General features: G+C 34.8%; 1 protein-coding gene across 3 annotated transcripts in view; it reads right to left on the bottom strand.

The window, feature by feature from the left end:
- The window catches only part of LOC145739206 (putative inorganic phosphate cotransporter), a 76,415-nt gene that overhangs the window by 33,070 nt on the left and 19,690 nt on the right, over nucleotides 1–23,655 (bottom strand). For 2 of the 3 annotated variants that reach the window (XM_081994636.1, XM_081994653.1), the window contains exons 2-5: nucleotides 3,408–3,598; nucleotides 3,099–3,347; nucleotides 280–379; nucleotides 33–221 (exon numbers count right to left, since the gene is read on the bottom strand). The exons of the other annotated variant lie outside the window; for it this stretch is intronic. In XM_081994636.1, coding sequence (XP_081850762.1) covers nucleotides 33–221; nucleotides 280–379; nucleotides 3,099–3,347; nucleotides 3,408–3,598 — 729 coding nt within the window. The remainder of the gene's footprint in view (nucleotides 1–32; nucleotides 222–279; nucleotides 380–3,098; nucleotides 3,348–3,407; nucleotides 3,599–23,655) is intronic. 3 annotated transcript variants of the gene reach the window in all.

Here is a 23,655-nt window from a genome sequence, read left to right as displayed (position 1 = left end):
GCTTAAGAATAGTTTGACTTTTCATGACATACATATGTGTTTCCCTAAATAGTTTCGTTCCTTGTCAGTGATGAATGGATGCGACTGTGGGTCTGGGTAGCACAGCATTATCCAAATGATAAACCAAACGATGCCAACGGCACCAAAGAAATAAAACGCTATAGCCCAGTCGTTTGTTGCACCTATCAAAGCACCGCTGACCGAATTGCCCACAACCGTACCTAGATAATAAATTAATTAAGTAAAAGTAGTTGATTTAGTAAAACATTTTTAATTTACCAATCTGACTGCCAGCGTATACTAAAGTTCCTATTTTTGATCTTTCTTTGAGAGGGACCCAATTGGCTAATAACGTAGTTAATGCTGGGAAGGTGGTACCCTGTAACAAAATTCTTATCAGTTACTATTGATGGCAGTTTATGTAGTTAATTAAACATTTCATAAGTAGGATTTAACTTTTAATCTTTGAATAGTCCTTTTGTGCTTGTTTGTTTACTTGTCGGAGTTTGCAAAGTCGAAATCATCAAAAAATGAGTGAGAATGTTGAAAGTTTTTTTTATTTCTGCCAAAGTTCAACAAATAGCTCAAAAGCAACATTTTTTTTGCTACCAGCAAAAGGCAAAAGTGGATACGAGAAGAAATTGGTGAAATTCGTCAACTGGAGAAAAAAAGAGCTATTACAGAAAAGGTGCTATTATCCCACTTTTATGAGGAGAAACGGTTTGCTGAGTCTTCAATGAGAACAAAATATTCTCTGTTAAAGAACAGAGCAAAGGGCAAAAATTATAATATTTTGGTCATATTATGAGGAACCCGGAAAAATATGAAATCCAACACCTTATTGTAGAAGGAAAAATACGAAGCAGGGGGGGTGCAGGAAGAAGGAGAACATCGTGGCTTAAGAATTTGAGGCAATGGTATGGGAAACCTAGAGTTCAGCTTTTCCGACACGCTGTCAACAGAACAATTATCGTCAACATGGTAGCCAACATGATAACCAACGATCGTTGAACGGTTATGGTACCAGAAGAAGAAGAAAACTCTGGGTAGAACAAAACTCTCCAGAGCACTGCAACCAATAAACACAACTCTTCAATACAAAAACCAGTTTGTTTAAGTATCACGGGGGCTATCAAAACGACGCCAACGTTTGCGCTAGAGTGCCTCCTCAATCTGCCTCCTCTTCAGCTTCTCTTGAAGAAAAGGCAAGGTTGGCCACCTACTGGATACATCACTCTACCCGTGCCTTGACGGCGTCCATAGAGCCTCCAGGAGCACTTGCGGAAATTCTGAACCATGAGTTTCTGACTATGACATCCGACATCCTTCCATGCGCGGCAACTAGAACGCTAAGCTACAAGACCTTCATGCCAACGAGAGTGGACAGAAGCCGCGGCTTACAAAGACAAGGCAAATATCTGCCTAAAAAAACCAACACAACGGTTTGCCAGCAAAATTGCTCCAGGAGATGAGACCTTCCGATTCCACCCAGGTGGAAATTTATAAAAATATTCACGGACAGCGGTCGTACGGACCCTTTCCCGGGTTGGTACCGTCAAAGACAGCTTGGAGCTGTCATGGAGCACTGAACGCTCTTGGTGAAACCAACAATGTTACCCTAATGCGAATTCCGGGTCAATCCGGCTTCACAGGCATTGCCAGGGCATACACTTGGGAAACAAGCGTTAAAGGAGACCTTCACGGACCCAGTGATTGGTCGTGTGACCATCATCTCGGAGTGGTGCAAAGAAGAGCACTCCGGCTCATAGCTGAGAACGCCGGGGATGGTCCATTTCAAGGAATTTATGAAATGTCCGTCCAAGACTAGGACTGATAATCTCCTGCAACTCAGCAGACAGTTTTGCGCTTTTGGAGAGGAGGCACTCCGGCCAGAAGATCTGGATAACATTTTGCTTCAGAAAGGTCATCCGGTTCTTAGAAGAGCTATTCTGACTGAGATATTCTGACTGAGCTATGATCAAATAGATTTATTTATGTGTGAGCGCAGCAATTGTCCACTCGACTACGACTAAAGAAGTTAGATAAACCTGGAAACATCCATAAATTTCATCGAAACTTTATGCCCAACATGTCAAAAAATAGATTTTTTAGAATTTTTACTATCAATGGCAATGGAAACAGACACGTTTTATGTCACATCGTTATTTGTCGATCTAAAGAATGTCATAGTACCCTTTTGATCATGTGCTGGACACCTTGTGAGCTTTTCATTTTAAACGTTTCTCAAGTTGCAACAACCATGGAAATGGCAGGTTCTTACAGGTAGGTATCCATTCCGAAGACAAAAACAAACATTTCAAGAAATTTCACGATTATTGTAGAGGCAACGCCGTCGAAAAATTTCCAAAATGCATAAATTTGCAATTTATAACTATCGTTGGAAGATTCTTCTTAGAATATATGGATGGAAAATGTAATAAACAATTTATAAGCAAAAACACAATTTCGAAAACTTTTTCAATAGTATTTCGTCTCTTCTCTCGATCCTGATAGTTTTACCAGACATGGAATGAGGCGCTCTTCAGTAACCTTATTGGTCAATGCTCGCAATATTACTATTTTCAAGCGTCACTGAGGGGGGAAAAGATTTTAATGAAGATTCATGGTCCAGCAAAATGGCAAATGTTGAAAAAATGCAAGTTTTACGTAAAGATCGTGAAGTTGTTGACCTCTCCAAATGAATTAGAAAACTGCTGGCCAAAATGTTTGTTATTGACATAAATGTTAATGTCAATATTAATAATAAAATTTCCAAATAAAGTACTATAAAATAGAAGCGTGGTATTTATTATAAATCAGTCAATTCTAGAAAAGTGAAAGCTAAGAAAAATATCAGATTTGGCAAACTTCTTTTCACATGAAGTGTAGTATGAATTTAATACGCTAGTGTGTTAGAAGGCACATATTATAGTGAATGCTGATAAACAGTATTTTTTACTTTTTTAATTAGCATTTCAACCTCGGTCACTGTAAATTTTGGGGCTATATTAGCGTTACTTGGTAAAATTTAATTTGAATCTAATCCACAGGACAAAACCATGACCTTTTAGAAAATGAGACATGTTTTATTCACTTACCTCACCAAGGCCCTCTATAACTCTCACTACTACCACTGCTACCCAATTGCCATTCGTAGCATGAACTACAAAAGGAGTGACAAACGTGAAGATGGCAGTACACAACATTCCCAATCCTAGTGAGTATTTCCCTCCAAACCGTTCAGCGATCATACCTCCAGGTATATGAGTTACTACATAACCCCAATAAAATGAACTAAGGATGAGCCCCTGTTGTCGGCTTGTCCATGGATATAAGTTTGCAGATTTCTAGAATAAACAAAATAATAAGTAATAACTTTTTTACTTTTGATGTAAAATGTATCTTACGGCAACATGAATGCTTGTCGTATTCTCTTGCCAATCATCCAAACATGAGAGTGTATCCATAGTTTCGTTATGTTTGGTAGGTATAACCATTTCTGTAATAGCCACTGAAAGGACCACTCTCATCGTATAAGCGTTTACGACAGCAAGAAATCCCATTATACCCAGGATATACCTTTGAGGTATCAAGAACACTGAAAATAAAACAATTATGCAAAACTTATCTTTGGAGTCTACAAGAATTTTAAAGTCAAAGCAACTGCATGCGGAAATTATTGCAAACAAGCTATTACATGCGGATTTACAAGATAAAATTGCCTATTTTAATACTTTCTTCGGCTAGTGATGTTCACGACACAAGTTTCTAAAATCTCTAAAATGTAGCAGTTGTTAAACACATTTGAAATTGGACACATAATCATTTTTGTATTTTACAATTTTTGTGTTAATTTTTTGATGGTTTTGAATTTTTTTACATCAGGTGTACCATCTTTGTAGTACATTGTAAAAAATTCCCCATTTAAATTTTTGTTCTTAATAATATTATGTAAACTAATCAGATGGAAGAGGAATTACCGGTGTCACATTAAAAAAATAAAAAAACCCATACAACGTCTGTCTGAATTTTCTTCCTAATTAAAAGCTTTCCACAACGTTTTTCCACAAATTCATAGACTGAGGCTTCTTTCAGTTGAAGGTTTACGGGTAAAGCAATTATAAAATCGCATTATTTGCATATGTGATGGACGGGAATAACACGCAATTATTCAAACCACACATTAACAAACGTTTACAGTCAAAGCATGGATAGGTTAATAGGATATTATCTAGTTATCCCCGTTATCATTGACGTAATTTTAAACAGACATAAATAATTCTACTTTAACTGTTCCAAGCTGTGTTATAAAAGTAGGGTTTGTCTCATATACCACTATTGACAAAAATTTGTTGTTGTCAGAAAACTGAATATAAAAATAGCTATGATCTTTGACTTTTTATCTCATTTTCAAGAAAAGCCCTGTGAGAGTAAATCAAACCCCAATAAAAACTATTAAAAAAATAGGATCCAAGAGTACCTAAATAAAACTGAAATTTCTTTTTCCTCCACCTCAAAGATAATCTGAAATTAAGCGAAATCTAAATATAATAAAACAGGTAAGACATCCGGGCCAGACGATGGGTAATGACTTCGACATTACAAGGTTTCTTAACGAAGACAACATAGAGTTCATAGAAAAACTATTAAAAGAAATCTACAAAACTATCGGTGGTCAAGTGACTAGCTCAAATGAGTCTTTACCTCTATCTCTAAACAAGCTAACTAAGTCTTGTGCACTCCAAATTCAAAACTTCAATGCTTCTGGCAAACTTTGTGTTGTATGCTACCTTTTATGTCCATAGCAGCACTGGACGTGTTAACTATTCTTTTCCTCAGACACGTGGGACGAATGATAAATAGCAACTTCTTTATCATCGTTCTCTCATTACTGAGAATCGTAATCACTGACAATACCATTGACTTCGATCCCGAGCAAAATTTACAAAACCGCAGAATGAACTACCGGTGGCCGGCCTTTGGGTCTGATCAGTCCATCTGGTTGGTGAGCGCCATCTAAACCTTCGTCCTGTGTTTCCCAAAATTATCAGCCTCTCCAAGAGGTTTTCATCTCTTCGAACAATGTGTTCACCAGGCAGCTAGAAGAGAGCCTATTACATTGCAGTCCTAGTCCACGAAAAAAATGTTCTGTCTGCTACTTTAATTGCCCACGTTTCAACTCGATATCGGAAAATTGAAAAATCTTTGAACTATCTTTCATTTTAATGTATTTGTTATAGATCTGTCTTTCTAAATCTTGGCTCGAAGTCGACTCATGGCATTTTTAGCTAGTCCTATTGGTATGGTCAACCATTTAATATCTTTGTAGAGCCTCTGTCAATTGCAAAGTGTTGGAACAATCAACTATAATGATTTTGGTTTACTTTGATTTTGCTCTCTGCCTCCACTCGGTTTAGGAGATCCAACATTTCCTCTTCTGACGCAGCTATTAGTGTATCGTCTGCATATCTCAGATTTGTCTTTTTATCTTTTTTACCCGGAATTGAGATTCCTCCATGCCAATCATTCAATTCCTGCCTCATTATGTATCCTCCATAGAAGTTAAAGGGAGCTGGAGAGAGGATGCATTCCTGATACACGCCCCTGGAGGTTTTGAATGGGAGCGAGTACTGGTTCTCTATTCTGACCTTGTCATACTGTTGTCGTAAAGGTTTCTTAGGAGTGCAATTAGATGTTCAGGCACTTGTTCAGCAAAAGATTGCTTGTGTTGACACAAAGCTTTTTTTAAAAAAAGAGGAAAACGTGATCTTGGTTGCCGAAGAACATCTTGGCTCAAAACTTTGCGCCAATGCTATGAAGGGAACACCAATCTTTAGGTCGGTTGTGGGCAAACTGATCGAAGATCATGCGACTGATGTTCAAGGAGGTCACGGCGTTTCAGTGGGATCACCATGTTTTAGTGGGGGAAAACTTATCTTGCTAGCAAAGTTTTTATCTATCTATGTCTTTTACTCTTTTTACCGTTACGACTTTTACTACGACTTCCTATGTAGGTAATGTAATATTCTTCCTATGTAAGTAATATTTTGATACTTAACGAAACTAACCTACATATTTTCAGAACTTTTCCATATGCATCATAAAGATTCTGTAGAAATAGGAAATATCTATACTCCAACTATTTCAATAAAGACCGTTTTTACGCGGGAACTAGAAAACTGTTGTTGCAATTAAAATAAACTTGTAAACCATCAGCAACTTGCGCTATGCTGACGATACTGTTATAATTACGGATACACCAGAAATCACCAGAAGTTTTACATCGACTTTTGACCAAATAAAAAACCTGTTCAACCAAAGTCTCAACACCACCTTCAAATTGACCACTTCACCTTTGAAAATGCTTACAGTTTTAATATGACAACTCAGAGTCTTGAGGAAGGAAGGCTTCCAGGGAGCACTTTTGGCTATTCAAAGACAGAAAGAAGCATTTTGGTTATAATTTAACTAAAATATTAACTACTGGAAAACAGTAAGAAGCTTCCTGCCTTCAATCAAAGGTTTTCCAGCTTCAATTTGACATTTTTATTTTTCAAAATTCTGACAGTATTAATGTGACTACTCTGAGGTTTGAGGAAAGCTTCCATGCAGCACATTTGTCTATTCAAAAACAGAGAGAAGCCTTTAGGTTATAATTTAACTACTGGAGAACAGTAAGAAGCTTCCCGTCTTTAATCAAAGATTTTTTAGCTTCAATTTGATAATTTTACTTTTCAAAATGCTTACTGTATTAATATGACAACTCAAAGTCCTGAGAAAGGCCTGAAGGCGAACTCCGTAACGATGTAGGAAATAGAAAACGCATAGAAATAGACAAGAAAGAAAATTTCTTTCTATTAACTGTTGGTACTCTCTAAGCTGTTTTCTATCACATTCGGCCGACACCGTCAACAGAAAACGGGAACTTATCGGTCCTAAAAACATTGACTAATTTCTAGTAATAAATCTAGGGCTTTTACTTGTTTCGTCGTATTCAGGGTTAATGACAAGTATCAATGACAATAATTTGAATAATTCTACGTTTTTTACTTTCTTTTTCAGTAATTAATCATATATTTCAAAGTTTACATTCTAAAATAATCCGTTTTGTTGCCATTTTTGTTGTTGGTTTTATTTATTGTAGTTCTGTCTCTTCAGTTTCTTATTTTCTTGTAAGACCATTAATATTTTTCAGTTGCTTGTAAACATGCTACCAATATTTATGCATTTTGTGAAGAAAGTAGGATGGGACTTTAGGATGTGTTGATGGAACCCATATAGCCATAACACAACCATTCCATCATGAACAGCTTACACCTCAAAAACAATAACTAATAGATGCATTAACACTTTAACTAAAAACTCAAAAACAAAGAAAGGGGGGTGCAAACACAATCAATTGGTCCCCAACACAACCTTATTGACACAATGTTGACACTGACGGGCCTAAAGGTTAAAAAACAAAACATTTGAATTTTAGAAGACGACGGAAAAGAAAGATTGACAAATACAAAATTTCATAGCCGCAAGAGAGATAAAATCATAGCAAGACCTCATTTGGTCTTTCTATTTTACACAACCCGAATAGCTACGTTGAGTGCCGATCTTCGCCAATTGAAACGTAGAGAGTACCATATATTATGATAGAGAAGGGTTTTTTATGATAGCAAAGAAATTTCCTTGCTATTCGTTAGAGAGTTCGCCTTCTGACTATCAAAAGACAGAAAAAAGCCTTCTGGTTACAATTTGACTACTGGAAGACAGTAAGAAGCTTCTTGTCTTCGATCAAAGTATTTCTAGCAACAGTTTGACAATTTTACCTTTGAAAGTGCTTACAGTATTAACATAACAGCACTTGACTATTAAAAGACAGAAAGAAGCCTTCTGATTATAATTTGACTACTGGAAAAGAGTAAGAAGCTTCCTGTCTTCAATCAAAAGTTTTATAGCTTCCACTTGACAATTTTTTCTTTGAAAATGCTCACAGTGTCAATATGACAACTTAGAGTGTAGAGGAAGGCTTCTAGGAAGCTATTTTGACTATTCAAGGACAGAACGAAGCTTTTGGTTATAATTTGACTACTAGAAAAGGGTAAGAATAAGCTTCTTGTCTTTAATCAAAGGTTGTCTAGCTTCAATTTGACAATTTTACCTTTGAAAATGCTGTCAGTATCAATGACAACTTAGAGTGTAGAGGAAGGCTTCCAGTTAGCTCTTTTGACTATTCAAGGGCAGAAACAAGCTTTTTGGTTATAATTTAACTGCTAGAAAAGGGTAAGAATAAGCTTCTTGCCTTCAATCAAAGGATTTCTAGCTTCAATTTGACAATTTTACCTTTGAAAATGCTTACAGTATCAATATGACAAGTTAGAGTGTAGAGGAAGGTTTCCGGAGTGCTTATTCTTGACATGATAGAAGGGAGTTTCCAATAGAAAGGTATGCAGAATATGACAGGAGGCTGGTATTGCCAACAGTTATGTCACATTCTATCAAAACTTCTCTTGAGAACTTCTCTTCTTCTTTTCAAGAATAAGAGGCCAGGAAGCTCTTTTTTGACTATTCAAGGACAGAAACATGCTTTTTGGTTTGACTACTAGAAAAAGGTAAGAATAAGCTTCTTGTTTTCAAAGGTTTTCTAGCTTCAATTTGACAATCTTACCTTTGAAAATGCTTACAGTATTAATATGCATGCAGCACTTTTGACTATCATAAGACAGAAAGAAGCTTTCTGGTTATAATTTGACTGCTGGAAAACAGTACAGTTTTACAGAAAACAGCAGATTATCTTCGTATCGTATTGGGTTCTAGTCTTGTCTTGTCTGTTAATTGGCTCTGCTCTCAGCAATTTGCCAGCACGATTTGAGGGGGATCAGGATAGACGAGCTTGGCACTCCCCAACCCCCGGATTTCTTCCAATCGACATTAAAGTGCTGTGAGGTTACTAGTTCAAAAATAACCATAACAAATACATACTCAAGAATAAACTGGGGTCTAGTAAACAACACAACAAAGGAAGCTCAATCACTACACATAAAAAATTTCTTTTTGGGATTCCCCCAGACCAAAAAACAGCGGGAAAAGGTATGACACGAGACCGTCAGCCGATGAACTTGTACTCTGCAAAATTAAACAATTCAGTATAGGTATATATCATTTAGTGCATGGTATCAGTTACAGTTCAAGCATATTAAAAGCTAAAAACTTTATAATTATGTTAATTGATTTTTCCGTAGGATGACCAAGTACAACATGCATGTTCATAGGCGTTTTGACGCCAACTCTCCTAAGCTCTTCATAGATATTAAAAGTAGGAACACAATGAATTGGACACTCAAAAAATATATGATCCAAGTGATCAACGGAGCCGCAATCGCATAAGGGGTCGTCTCTAAGATTTAATCTAAATAAATGCTCTCTCGTCAGACAGTGCCCAGATCGCATTCTGATTATTGTCGTAAAATGTTTTCTGCTTTGAAATGGAATTTTAGAAAACCACGGACATGACAAGAAGTCTTCCTGAACTCTACTATAACGAGAACTGTCATTTAACTCTCTCCATGTCTCTCTAAATTGCAAAGACAACTCATTTTTAATGATGTTAACTATGTCTCCAATAGGAACAAAAACTTCTTTAGGCACATTCAGAATTCTGCCAACGTTTGCCAACTTATCTGCTTCTTCATTCCCTAAAATTCCCACATGACTAGGAATCCATCCTAATAGAATTTCACAGTTATTAAGTTTATTAATCTCTTGAATTAAATTCCGAGTTTGACAAGTTAGAAAATCATCATCCGTTGTAAGGAGTGCACGTTGAAGTCTTTTGATGGCGCTCTGCGAGTCTGTAAAAATAATTGCCTTATCTATATGTTTCTTGACAGTGACGATAATTGCTTCGTGTATGGCAGCTAACTCAGCATTACATATTGATAGTTCTTTGGGTAGTTTTGATGCAAAATTAAACTTTATTTTAGGTATTGAGATTCCCATACCGACGTTTTCCCTTTTAGAGGCATCAGTAAAAACAAAAACGTGAGTATCTTTAAGGTGTTCAGTTTTTAATAGAAATTGATGTCTAGCGTCTGAATCCCTTTTATCAATATTTAACGTAAGAACTTTAATGGGGGTTATTTGATTTTCAAAACCAAAAACAAAGCATGGAAGAGACGGACTTCTGAAAACTCTCCTATGATAAGGAAAAAATCTGAATAGCATCTGAACCAGCAACGGGACATTAAGGGTTCTGGTAGTGGTGTTAATCAAGTATTTTATTCTGAGTGATTTCAATAAGACAAGCAGGGGGTGGTCAGACAAGGAAAAGATTCTGGACAAGAATCTTACTGCCAAAACATTTCTTCTCACCGAAAGAGGCAAATCAGCTGCTTCACAGAGCAGTACCTTAATAGGGGTCGATTTCATGGAACCCAAACAAATACGTAACCCTTCATGATGCACTGTATCTAATTTTTTAAGAAGTGTTTTAGCAGCATTGCCAAAACAAAAAGAAGCAAAGTCCAAATGAGATTTAACCAAAGCATGGAAAATTGTAAGCATGGTACGAGGGTCCGCCCCCCACCACACTCTGCTTACTGCCCTCAGAACATTCAAACCTTTTGTGGCCTTATTTGAGATGTTTTCTACATGCATTTTCCATTTTAAATGCTTGTCCAAAATCACCCCTAAATATTTAACTTCGTTTTTATATGGTATAATTGTATTCTTGATAATCACGTTAGGTGGCATCTGTCTGCGTCTCCCTTTTGTAAAGTGAATCGCTTCACATTTTTGTAAAGATAGTTGGAAGTTTTTATTTTCCAACCATTCCAGTGTCATTTCCAACGCCGAGTTAATATCTTTCACCAATAGTTCTATATTCGAACCCTTAGTAATCAATACCAGATCATCTGCGTAGCCCATCAGAATGACGTTTTTAAATTTAATGTTGAAAAGTTCCCTGATATATATATTGAATAAAATCGTACTAAGGGGCGAACCTTGTGGTAAACCAGCCGATGTTATTATTGGGCCAAAAAAGGAACCATCATTCTTTCTGGTAAATAAACGTCTATTCTGCAACAATTTAAGGATTGCGTTATTCATTTCAATTGGAATATCCAAACTGTTCAAGTCCTCATACAGTGCATAAGGATCAACGCAGTCATATGCTGACTTTAAATCCAAGAAAACTGCAATGGCCATTTGGTTACTCTTGAAAGCCAAGTCAACAGATGAACATAAATAAGATATATTATTCTGTATACCCATGCCCTTCCTAAAACCCGTTTGAAAAAAGGAAAATGTGATTTTGGATTCAAGCAACCATTCAATTTTGTTCTTAACCATAATTTCCAGGGTTTTAAGAAAGCACGATGATAAAACTATGGGTCTATACGAATCAGGAAAGTCTGGGTTTTTATTTGGTTTTAAAATGTGGACAATGTTATAATTCTTCCAAGAGTCTGGGATGTCGTGTCCTTGTAATATATCATTATAAAATTTCAACAAAGAACTTTTTGCGTCATTAGGCATATTCTTCAACATTGCATAAGAAACGTCATCCATACCGGCTGATGACATTTTTTTATTTTTTAGGCTATTATTTAAATCATGAATAGAGAAAAGCGCAATTGGGTTGACTTTAGGTTTCAATAAGTGAAAATCAGGTATTAAATTACATATTCCCATATTCTGCAAATTTGCAATTTTGATCTCATCTTTAACAATTTTCTTCGTGGTATATTTTTTATTGTTGGCAAACTTTTTAATCTTATTCCAAACGTATGAAGTATTGGAATTACGATTAAGGGTCTCACAGAAAGAAATAAATTTTTTACGTTTTTTCTTTGACAGTTCTCTTTTAGTATATGCAACTATTCTTTTTGTTTCCAAATAATTTTCCATACTGGGGTTATTAGAAAAATTGCGGATCGCAATTTTCCTGTTTTCAACCAATGTTGAGCACTCCTCGTCCCACCAAACCGTAGTTCCTTTCGAAGGTTTATTTAAAGTTTTGTAAGGGATAGTTTGATCCGCAACATAATTTAATTTTGATTCAAACTCCAAAAAAGTCATATCCTCCGCAAACGTTTCCATATTCAGTTTATCGAAATAAAGATCCCAATTGGCTTCATGAAAATTTCTTAATTTGTATGGTTCAGCCCAAATGTCAGCAAAATTATGGTCAAAATCACCTATTTTTAATGACGTTGGAAAATGATCACTACCCCCACAATCTGACATCACCTCCCAATTAGCAAATGCGGCTAAGTCACTGCTCACTATTGTCAAGTCAACTGCACTCTTGTTATGACTTGGATTTTGGAGAAGTGTAGGCGTACCATCATTTAGTACAATTAAATCGTGGTTAAAAACAAAATCTTGCAAAATTTTTCCACCTTTGTTGGGTGTAACTTTATCCCACAAGGGATGATGACTATTAAAATCCCCCATGAGAATCATAGGGGTGCCCAGTTGTAAGATGTTTTTTAGAATCTCTTGAGATAGGTTGACATTTGAATTACAATAAATATTTGTTAGGTAAATGTTTTTTATTTTAATTGTTATAAATTGTATATGATCGTTATTAAAGCGTTCAATAATATCATAAGAGATATTATTTTTAACTAATGTGGCTACTCCTCCGTACCCGTCTTCTCTGTCCTGTCGTATCGTACAAAAGGGTTTAAAGTAGAAATTATGATTGGTTTTTAACCAAGTTTCATTTAAAAAAAATTATATCGAATCCTTCTGAAAACTTAGCTAAATTAGCCCTGTTTTTATTGACGCTTCTAATGTTCCATTGTAAAATTTTGATGTTGTTTTTCTTAGTCATTTTGACAGCGTTCGGTTAAAATATTAAAACATATCCGGATCGTCTAGATCCTGATATGTTTCCCTGTTCATGTAACTTAGAATAAATCCATGGAGCGCTTCTTTGGCGCTAGGTAAATGTAAAAATTTTTCAATTAATTGTATTGTGTCTTCCTCTGGGGCTGTATACTTCGGTAAATTTGTGGTGTCATAATTATTCTTAGCGGCACTAGAAGGCGATTGTGATATGTTATGGTATGATAGTGAATATTCTGAATCTGTATTGTAAGAGTTGCGTGATGTATAAGGCATGGAATTAGAGATTGAAGTAGAGCTGTTAGCGTTTTGGGTTCTGCCATTAGGGAAATTTAAGTTATCGTTATGTGCTTTTTTGTCATAACCTGATTGGTGGATTACTCTTTTTCGAGTGGGCTCATTTATAACTGTTTGGCTAAAAGTTCTTTTTTTTGAATTGTTATTAAAGTGTACAGTTCTCCTTTGGTTTGGGGTAATAACGTTTTCATTGTTAGGCTTATGCGAAGTATTAATTTGGGGAAATTCCGAAGGTTTAAAAAAGAAATCATCTCTAGTCTGATAAGTTTTTTTGCAAGCCGAAGATGCATCGTGAAAAGTCATATTTTCATAAGCCATCAATTTTTTAATGTCCATTTGTCTTAGATATTCGGGGCATTTTTTGTAAGAGCTTTTATGAGCCTCCTTGCAGAAATGGCATTTAGTTTCACAAGTGTATTCAATTTTATCATTCCCATTATCCATGGTTTTATGATTTTGAGCATTTTTCTCGCCGCAATTAAAGCATTTCTCTTGCCCTTTACAATTCTTCTTAGTATGTCCGTATAATAAACAAGAATAACATTGTGTCACTGGTGAAATGTAAACTGCAACTGGCAGAGAAAGACCGAAAAATTTAATTTCCTTAGGCATTATTGTTCCCTTGAAAGTAAATAGACAAGTCCCAGTTGGAACATATTCAATTGTATCATTTTTAAATACTTTGCGATTTAACCTTTTAATAGTAATTATATCATTTCTACAGCTACAAGCTTCCAAAAGCTCTGCTTCTGAAAGATCCAAGTCTATTTCCCTTACTAATCCTTTAGATGTGGTGAAATTTAAAGGAATAAAAATGTTATATCCTTTGTCTTTAAGATTTTTGTTCTCTATAAATGAGTTAGCTGCTTGGGCAGAAATGAATTCGATGCAAACACGGTTCAAACCTTTATTTTTTATGGTCTTAACATTTTTCAAGTGTAGATTAAATATATCTCTTGCTATTTTTAGATGCGAGAACCTGCCGATATTGTCCGTACTATTTTGCGATTCTATATAAACAAAAAAGGGACCAAAATCCTTATCATCGTAAAAAACTGTAGGTTTATTAACTTTAACTTTATCTTGCAGTACAAGTTGGTTTGACTCCGTATTAACTCTTTGAGAGTCCAAGGATTTATTCAAATCGTTTTCATCCTGTTCCACTAAACTCGTCCAGGGGGGTGCCTTCCGGGCCCCTCCCCCACCTTGGTCATCCATTAGGACAACCACTCAACAAAAAGCCTATGCACTAAGCCAATAATTACAATTAAGAAAGCAAACGTGCGAAAAGCAAGCCGAAATAAAACAAAAACCAATGCAGAAATACAAGCCCACTTACTGATTCAGCTAGGTTTCACTAAAACACTTGTTAATACTACGAAAAACCCCTTCTTATCAGAAGCGACGAAAAGCTGCTTAGACGACGAAGGTCCTCACAGCACTGTATTGGGTTCTAAAACAATCGACAAACTCAAGACCTTTGAAAAGTGGTTTTTCACAGGTCTGATAAAGATAGCTGACAACATTCTAAACACACACTCTCAATTTCATTGCCACCACTAAATTACTGACTACTGACCCAGATGAACAAACAGAGAGAAGTTATGACTATAGTGAAACAAAGAAAAGGTAGGTAAACATTGAAACATTCTCCAATTAAACGATCCTCTGCCTCGAATAATAACTACTAAGATAATTAATTACTTAAATGAGGATGATTGTATTAATTAATTCCATCCAAGCCGGGTATCTCACTATTTCCTGATTAGGTTTGCTTTTACCAACTAAGGGATGTTATAATTTTATTTACATTGATCATTCTTTTGGTATGCACTCAATGATATTTCGATGGTATTCCTTCTTCCTCAATTAATTGTTTCGCAAAAAAACCTTGAATTGAACAAAATTACAATATGCTGAATTAGTCCCATTAAGTTTACATTTCAGTTTTCCAACATTTTTAAATGTTGTTTTCCGAGATAAAATGATCTGATAATAACTTGAGACAGTTTATATTTTTGCCGACCTCGGAACTGTTCAAGCGATTATTGGCATCGAATTTTCCCGAATTACGAATATTTTACGTGCCACTGGTCATTCTTACATCACAAAACTTACTATTCAGAGTAATACGTCGTATTTTGTGGTTACCCTGAGGTTTAGGACTGGATTTATTCATAATTAACTGGAACCAATTTATTAAAGCACATAAATGTGTGAAATTTTTTATAAAATTTTCCGCAACGCGTTATAGTGTTTTATAATGTAATTAGCGGCATTTTACTGGCAACAAAAAATATACTTGCGTCCTATTGCCTTATGTTGTTGTACTCCTAAAAACCAAATCATCAATGTTTTTACTTTTTTCAAGATACGTTCAATGATTTTTCAATTAATGAATGCTAACTGCTTTGGAACAACAAGAATGGATAACATGGAGAATGTTTGTTTTACTGTGAATATTGATTAGTCTATTTCATATCTCACACTTAAAACCGCTTGTGATTGTTCTATTTGGTATCTCACAGTTAGGATTAGACTGTAATTCTAGCCAGTGGCAATGGCTTACTTATGGTTTGCTAAACTGTTAAGGAATTAACCAATATCCCTGTAGGCGTAGGAAAAAGATTTAAATTAATGATTTAGCTGTCCTCCAAAGAATAGCTTGGAACACCCTGAATGAAAAACCAAAAGCATACTTAACTTTCAACACTCTGTAGTTCCAAAATTATACTACTTTGTTAATTATATTGGAATTTCAATTTTTGTGTTACTCTTCAGTCTCATGACTGAGTAGAAATATATTTTGTGCAGGCCCTAGATTTTTAAATCTAGGGAACGGAGTTATCAAGAGAAAAGAACACATAATTTGACAGAAACCTGCTTTTGTCAACCAGTTCTGTCATATTCTATCAACACTTCTATCGGTAATTCTACTCCCTGAGTTCAAGAATTCGGGTCCAGTTTAGAGACAAACTGTCCCTATTTCGGATTTAGAGGGTGCTGGTAGTAAATGGTTTCGATGCTCACCATTGGGATCTCAGTTATTATCGAAGGTACAAAAATGTTTAAATTAGAAAAGTTTTAAAGAATTACATGGCTAATTCAAATCTCTTTTGAAAAATAACCCAGCATTTTTTGTTTTCGAGATATTTGAACAAAACTGAAAAATTATGATTTTTTCTTTGGCCATTATTATGCAAATCATTTAGTGGACAGCTGTTAAACTAAATATATAAAATAATACCAAGCGATGCATCAATAAAATGGTGATTTTTTGGCCTATTGGATGATAATAAAATTAGATATGGCTTCCATAAGTAAAACAAAAGTTAGTGTCCTAACCTCTAAAATAAATAAAGATAGAACATTTTTGGGACAACCAAATTATTCTTCAGAACAAAGTGTCCTAACAATGTCGATGTGTACCGACTGTCCAAGAAACAGTTTGCAAAATAATTGCCATGTAAGAAATCTTTAAAAACAATTTTTCGAAATATCTTGAAAACAAAAAATAATAGAATATTTTTCAAAAAATATTTGATTTAGCCGTATAATTCTTTAAAACTTTTCTAATTTAAACATTTTTGTTACTTCAATAATCCCAATGGTGAGCATCGAATTTGGGACAGACTGTATACTATAAATCAACCAGGAAACAGGCATACATCACGTGACTGTTTTAAATGACGATATCGTATTTGAAAGGTCACGTGACCGCTTAGTTTAAACTGACGTTTTTAAAGTCACATGACTCTTTGTAAAGTAAAAATGGCCGTATAACATTTTCAATCATCAAAATTAATTTTAAAGGTCGCATTTTGAAATGAAATTCATAATTCACGGGACATTTTTAAATGTCAAAAATGTTATTTAAGGGTTACGTTACCGTTTTTCAGTTTGAACTGATATTTTGAAAATCATGTGTTTTTAAGTAGCAAACCGTCAGGTGAGTATATTTTCAATCATCAAATTTAATTTTAAAAATCACGTGACTTTTTTGAAACGTCAAAACCGATTCTGAAGGTCATGTGCTTTTTTTCAGTTTAAGCTGATATCTTTAAAGTCACGTAACTCTTTTTACAGTGAAAATGATCACGTGACGATTTTCAATCAACAATTTTTTTTAAAAAAAGCTCTAGTGACTATTTTTCCACGTCAAAACGGAATCCTAAAGTCACGTGGCTGTTTTCAATGGCAAAATCGTTTTTGAGAGGTCACGTGACCCTTTTTAAGTTTAAACTGACGTTTTTAAAGTGAAAATGGTCGCATAACTTTTTCAACCATCAAAATTAATTTTAAAGGTCGCGTTTTGAAATTAAATGCATAATGTCACGTGACATGTTTAAATGTCAAAATGTTATTTAAAGGGTCACGTTACCGTTTTTCAGCTTGATCGAATATTTTGAAAATCATGTGTGAAAATTAAGTTGCAAACCGTCAGATGACTATATTTTCAATCATCAAATTTAATTTTAAAAATCACGTGACTTTTTTTTTACGTCAAAACCAATTCTGATGTCCCGTTGCCGTTTTTAAGTTTAAACTGTTATTTTTAAAATCGCGTAACTTTTTTTACAGTGAAAATGATCACGTGACGATTTTCTATCATCAATTTTTTTTAAAAGGTCTAGTGACTATTTTTTAACGTCAAAACAGAATCCTAAAGTCATGTGGCTGTTTTCAATGGCAAAATCGTATTTGAGAGGTCACGGGACCCTTTTTAAGTTTAAACTGACGTTTTTAAAGTGAAAATGGCCGCATAACTTTTTCAATCATCAAAATTAATTTTAAAGGTCTCGTTTTGAAATGAAATTCATAATGTCACGTGACATGTTTAAATGTCAAAATGTTATTTAAAGGGTCACGTTACCGTTTTTCAGTTTGAACTGATATTTTGAAAATCATGTGTTTTTAAGTTGCAAACCGTCAGGTGACTATATTGTCAATAATCAAATTTAATTTTAAAAATTACGTGACTTTTTTTTAACGTCAAAACCAATTCTGATGTTCCGTTGCCGTTTTTCAGTTTAAACTGTTATTTTTAAAGTCGCCTAACTTTTTTTACAGTGAAAATGATCACGTTACGATTTTCAATCATCAATTATTTTGTAAAAAAGGTCTAGTGACCATTTTTCATCGTCAAAACGGAATCCTAAGTCATGTGGCTGTTTTCAATGGCAAAATCGTAATTGAGCGGTCACGTGACCGGTTTTTCTGAATCACGTAGTTTTAAAATTAAAAATGTTACCTTTTAACTTTAAAATTTAGCGATCAATGAGTTAAATCCGGCACTGGTCCTTATACAGGGTGATTCAAATTAAAGTGACTTTACTTCACCAGCGTGTTGTATAATACGTTTAAAAATAGACAAAAAATGAACCAATACAACTCAATGTTTTAATATAATAGGGTAAACTTTTATTTTTTAAAATTTTCAGTTTATGGATGCACTTATTTAAGAACACCATATTATAAGAAATAACTAAAGAGGGCAGCTTGCCAACGTGTATTTACTCAATTACTGAAAAGCTGCACCAACTACGAAAAAGAGAAAAAATTTAAAATTTGCGGAAGATACGCATCGTTGTCCTCTTATTTAATAAGCGAATACAAACTTTCTCGAATAACAAATAGAAAACTAGTGGTACAATAGACCGGAAAATCAACAATTTTGTGGTTTACCAGATTGATATGGTCATATTTCAACAACCTGTATTTATCACTTAAGTGGTAAATAAACCGAAAACTTGGAATCCTCTGAAGATGCCTCTCTAGGCTAATCCAATGCAAACTAGTTTTTGATCGCATACTGTTCCTTATTTGTTCAGTACAACTACAAACATGGAATTTTTATTACTTGTATAATTAATTATACTTGCATAAAACATTTTTCTTAGTATTTACTATTTACTAGTTTTTTATTTTGTTTGATTTATCGATTAGGTAATATTTTGATGGGTTTTTCGTTGAATAAACTACTACTAATTACAACAATTATGAAAAATTTGTATTATTTACCACACAACCATTCTAGAGTAAATTAGTATTTTTCTTTTATAGTAGAAACCTTGCCATATTGAAACGACATCAAAGAATGCAATGCAAAATACTGAAACTAATGCCGATACTAATTATAACATGTAAAATGTAATTAGTAGCGTATTTTTTCCTTCAATTTCCGGTGTTTAAATGATTTTACAACCAATAGTGTCTAATTAAAAATATTTTTTTAGTGTAGCAATGTAACGCAGCGCAAAATGCGTTAAGTATTCATGCTAATTTCAAGACATTTATTTACAAAAAAAAAAACTGTTGAAAATAGAACGTACTTTAGTGCATTTCAACAATTTTAATCACCATCACTGATAAAGTAAGCTATATATTTTTAGATTAATCAAATTAAAGAGAAAAAAAATTAATAGGACCTGCGTTTTCAATATATCATGTGACAAAAACTGATCGATATTAGTCAATGTTGCTCTAGTTTGGACAAGGACATACAAAACGTAATTCAATTATTAAAAGTAGTAAAAAATGTGTGAACATGTAAACAGAAAGAGAAAACTTCAGCACACTTTGAAAAGAGGTCCAAAATTGTTTTGTCTAGAGTTATTACCACTTATTCAAATATTTTTAAAAGCTGAAAAGTTGGTTATAGTTCGATTGTTTAATATTCACTGTTTCAGGTTGAATAAAAACCACATTGCATGCTATTTAGTCTGTATTTTTTCTTTTTGCACGATCCTTGTAACAATGCGGTTGGTTGGGTATAACCTGTGTATTGGACGCAAAGAAATACAAAGTTATTTGTAAAAAAACAACTTTTTACCTTCTTAGTATTTTTATGATCTAAGTTCAAAAGATTCGTACAGTTTTTAGTTGTTGTTGTATACCGGGTGTAACATTTAACTTGAGACATCTCAATATCTCGAAAAATAAGCACTTTTCGAAAAAATGTTTAGTATCAAAGTTGTATTATTCCGCGGGCGAAATACATTGATGACAAAATTTGTATTCCTCTGCCCCTCCATGTGGGGGGGAAGGGGGGTAACTTTCCTTTTTTTAAATGGCACCCCCAATTTTTTATTGCGGATTCAGATTCTGCGGCTAAAAACACGTGGAAGTTGTTTAAAACATTTTTTACAAAAAAAAAAAACTTTTTTATTTATTTTTCTTTATTTATTTATTTTTTTCATTTTTTTTTTCTTTTTTTTTTTTGTTATTTATTACACCTATGTATCCCTAGCAACGACGGTTTTTTAAGCAGATTTTACCAAACATTCCGGTAAGCCATGAGCGAAAAAAAAACTTAAAAAAAAAAAAAAAAAAAATGTTAAAATTAAATTTAATTAAAAAATGTAAATTAAATTTTATCGTTTATAGCGCCATCTATCGTTAATACAAAAAAATGTTTTAAACAAATTCCACGTGTTTTTAGCCGCAGAATCTGAATCTGCAATAAAAAATTGGGGGTGCCATTTAAAAAATCAAAGTTACCCCCCTTCCCCCCCACATGGAGGGGCAGAGGAATACAAATTTTGTCATCAATGTATTTCCCCCGCGGAATAATACAACTTTGATACTAAACATATTTCGAAAAGTGCTTATTTTTCGAGATATTGAGATGTCTCAAGTTAAATGTTACACCCGGTAGAGTAGTATTCATCTGCACAAAAATTGTCTTAATTTATTACAGTTTGAACAATAAATAGTACAAATTGAAATAAAATAAAATGTACTTTTATGAAGTGCTATTTTGTTTTATCAAATGCCTAAAATACATTCCAGTTTTGGCTAAACAAAAAAATAAACTATTTTCAAAGTCATTTTTGAAAACATTCTGAAAACTTCTCTAGGAATTGTTGGATACACGCTAAAGGAGCAAAGGATGAACGGTCAGAGATTCAAATAAGTACAGAGAGTTAGGTAAAACAGCAAAGGAAGAATAAGGAACTGAGCTACTCAAACATGAACTGTTACAGACAAAAAGGGTGGAATAAATGTCATCCAATGCTTCTATACACAGACTTGTATGTATACATCAACTCTGCCTAAACTAGACATCGCTAGGCTAAAAATTTGGGAGGTTATACCAGAAGTATACGGGAACGAACTACAAAAAGGCCTTAAGCAGATGAGAAATGGAAAAGCACCGGGAGAAGACCGTATTACCTCCGAAATGTTGAAAATGGGGAGAACAACGCTTCAACATGCCCTTTGTGTAATTTATTAATCTTTAAAAAATGCGACAACACCAATATCGATCAGCATTCACTCACACCTGTAAAGCTCCTCACAATTTTTTTTACAAATAAGCTCGATATCTACCAGCCAGTGGAGCAAGTAGCATTCAGAAAAGATTACAGTACAAGTGATCATCTACAATCTATCTGTACTCCAATAGAGAAATGCACCAAGTATAACGTACCCTGAATCTGGCGTTCGTCATTTACAGAAAGAACTTGATCGAGACTTGGGCTGTTCTGAACGCAATAGACGAGGCAAGGATGGACACAAAATTACATATGTATACCTGGGTCACGCTATCAGAATGGGGAAACAAAACCAAACAACTGAAATATCCCGGAGAGCAAGACTATATAAAGCACTATATGCTTGATAATCTCAAAGCACCTCAATCAAGTCTTGCACCTTACCCGTAACAAGATAGGGACTGGAGACTATGACACTTACAAAAAGGAGTGCAGAAAAATCAATGAATGCGTCATGTTGGGAATCAGCCAAGAGATTGCATAAGAAATGATAAGATTCGAAGAAGAACAAGAGTAACAGATGTTGTAGGAAAAGTAGCCGAACTAAAGTGGAGATGTTGTAAGGCAGAATCCATCTAGGAGGATCAACAAAATTATGCAGTGGTGACCAAGAGGCACAAAAAGAAATGCAGGTAGTCTCCCAAAGCGATGGAGGGATGACATCTAAAAATTGGCGGGAATTGGCGGGTTTCAGACAGTCTTGGATAGACGGACAAAGAAACTATCGGAAAATGCCTACATTCAGGTGTAGATGGACATGGACTAAGGAAGAACATCTATGTCAGGGCGACAACAACGTTGTTCACTAGGCCACGGTCAGTAATGATATTTTTAGTAGTAGACAGTAGAACAAGCGGAATTTAGATCAGGCTAGGGAACAAACGACTACCTTTTTGTACTTAAATTCTTAATAGAAAAAACGAATGAAATCCTAGTGCTTGTTTTTGTGAACCAAAAAGCATTCGACATAATTGAAACGAATGCAATAATGGCAGCCCTTAGTCAATATCGTATCGAGATTGATATACTCATCTAGGCCACAGTATCTACAGGAATTCGTAGGCTCGTATTAGACTCCATAAAAACAGCGACAAATAGCCTATCGGAAGAGGAGTCAGACAGGGCGATACAATGTTCCCAAAGCTTTTCACCGCCACTTTAAAACACAAGTCGATGAAAAAAGGCTGAACAACCTACGATTTGCCGACGATATTGTGTTAATCACAGATAATCTCAGGAAAGCTGTACATGAACAGCAGTGGACTCAACAGGCTGGATGTTGATGATGATAATGGTAAGAGGTAGACATGATTTATTTGCCACTACGTGGTTGTGAGTATTAGAGTATTACAGTGTCAATAATATTGGACAATGTCTTAATTGCGAGCGACAGGAAAACATTGTCAATGAGCGTAAAATATCACAAGAGTGAGAGAGAGTTTTTAGAAAAGAGTTTCTTTTTCTTTCAACGGCCTTCATGGTTAGGGACATAGGACTCCTCTTCCATTTTCCATGCTTCCTTGTTGTATGGCAGTCTCTTTCTAATTTCATCCAGCCAATGTCTTTATGGTCTACCAGCACTTCTTTTACCTCTTTGTCTCCATTGTACTATTCGCTTTGTCCACTTGGACTTGGACGGTTTTGGCGTGCTACATCTCCAACCCAGCTACACTTCATCCGAGCTGTTCTTGCTATGACATCCTTGATTCGTGTTCTCCTCCTGATCTCTACATTTTCAACATGGTCCAAGACATTTTACGTTATTCTGAGCTTATTTGCAAAATCGATGGTAAGTCGAGAGAGTTTACAGGTATTAAATACTTTTCTTTCCAGATTAATTGGGATACTTTTATCTTTCAAAGTCCACTGGATACTTTTGTATCGCCAGAATGTTGTACATGTTTGCCGAACTAGTCATTTGATTTCAGCGGTGGATCAATTTTCTTTACCTAATTTAATAATGTGTCCCAAGTAAACATACTCCTTACAATTTTCTATGACGTGTTTTCCATGATGTACATTTTCAATTTTAGTCATAATTTTTGCCTTGCTCAGGTTGATGGTTAGTCCTATTTTCTCTGATTTTATGTTTAGATCTTCCATCATGTCTTGCAATTCTCCAACATCCTGACTTATGAGAACCACATCATCCGCAAAGCAAAGTTGGTTTAGATACTTGCCATTTTATACCTTTTCTGCTCCACTTCAGTATCTTGAACACATCTTCTAATGCAAA

The sequence above is a fragment of the Ips typographus genome, linkage group LG1 (genome assembly GCF_016097725.1).
Source record: "Ips typographus isolate SLU linkage group LG1, UJ_Ityp_2.0, whole genome shotgun sequence".
Taxonomy (NCBI): Eukaryota; Metazoa; Arthropoda; class Insecta; order Coleoptera; family Curculionidae; genus Ips; species Ips typographus.
The sequence above is the reverse complement of the archived record's forward strand: the minus strand, read 5'-3'. Positions and strand labels throughout refer to the sequence as shown.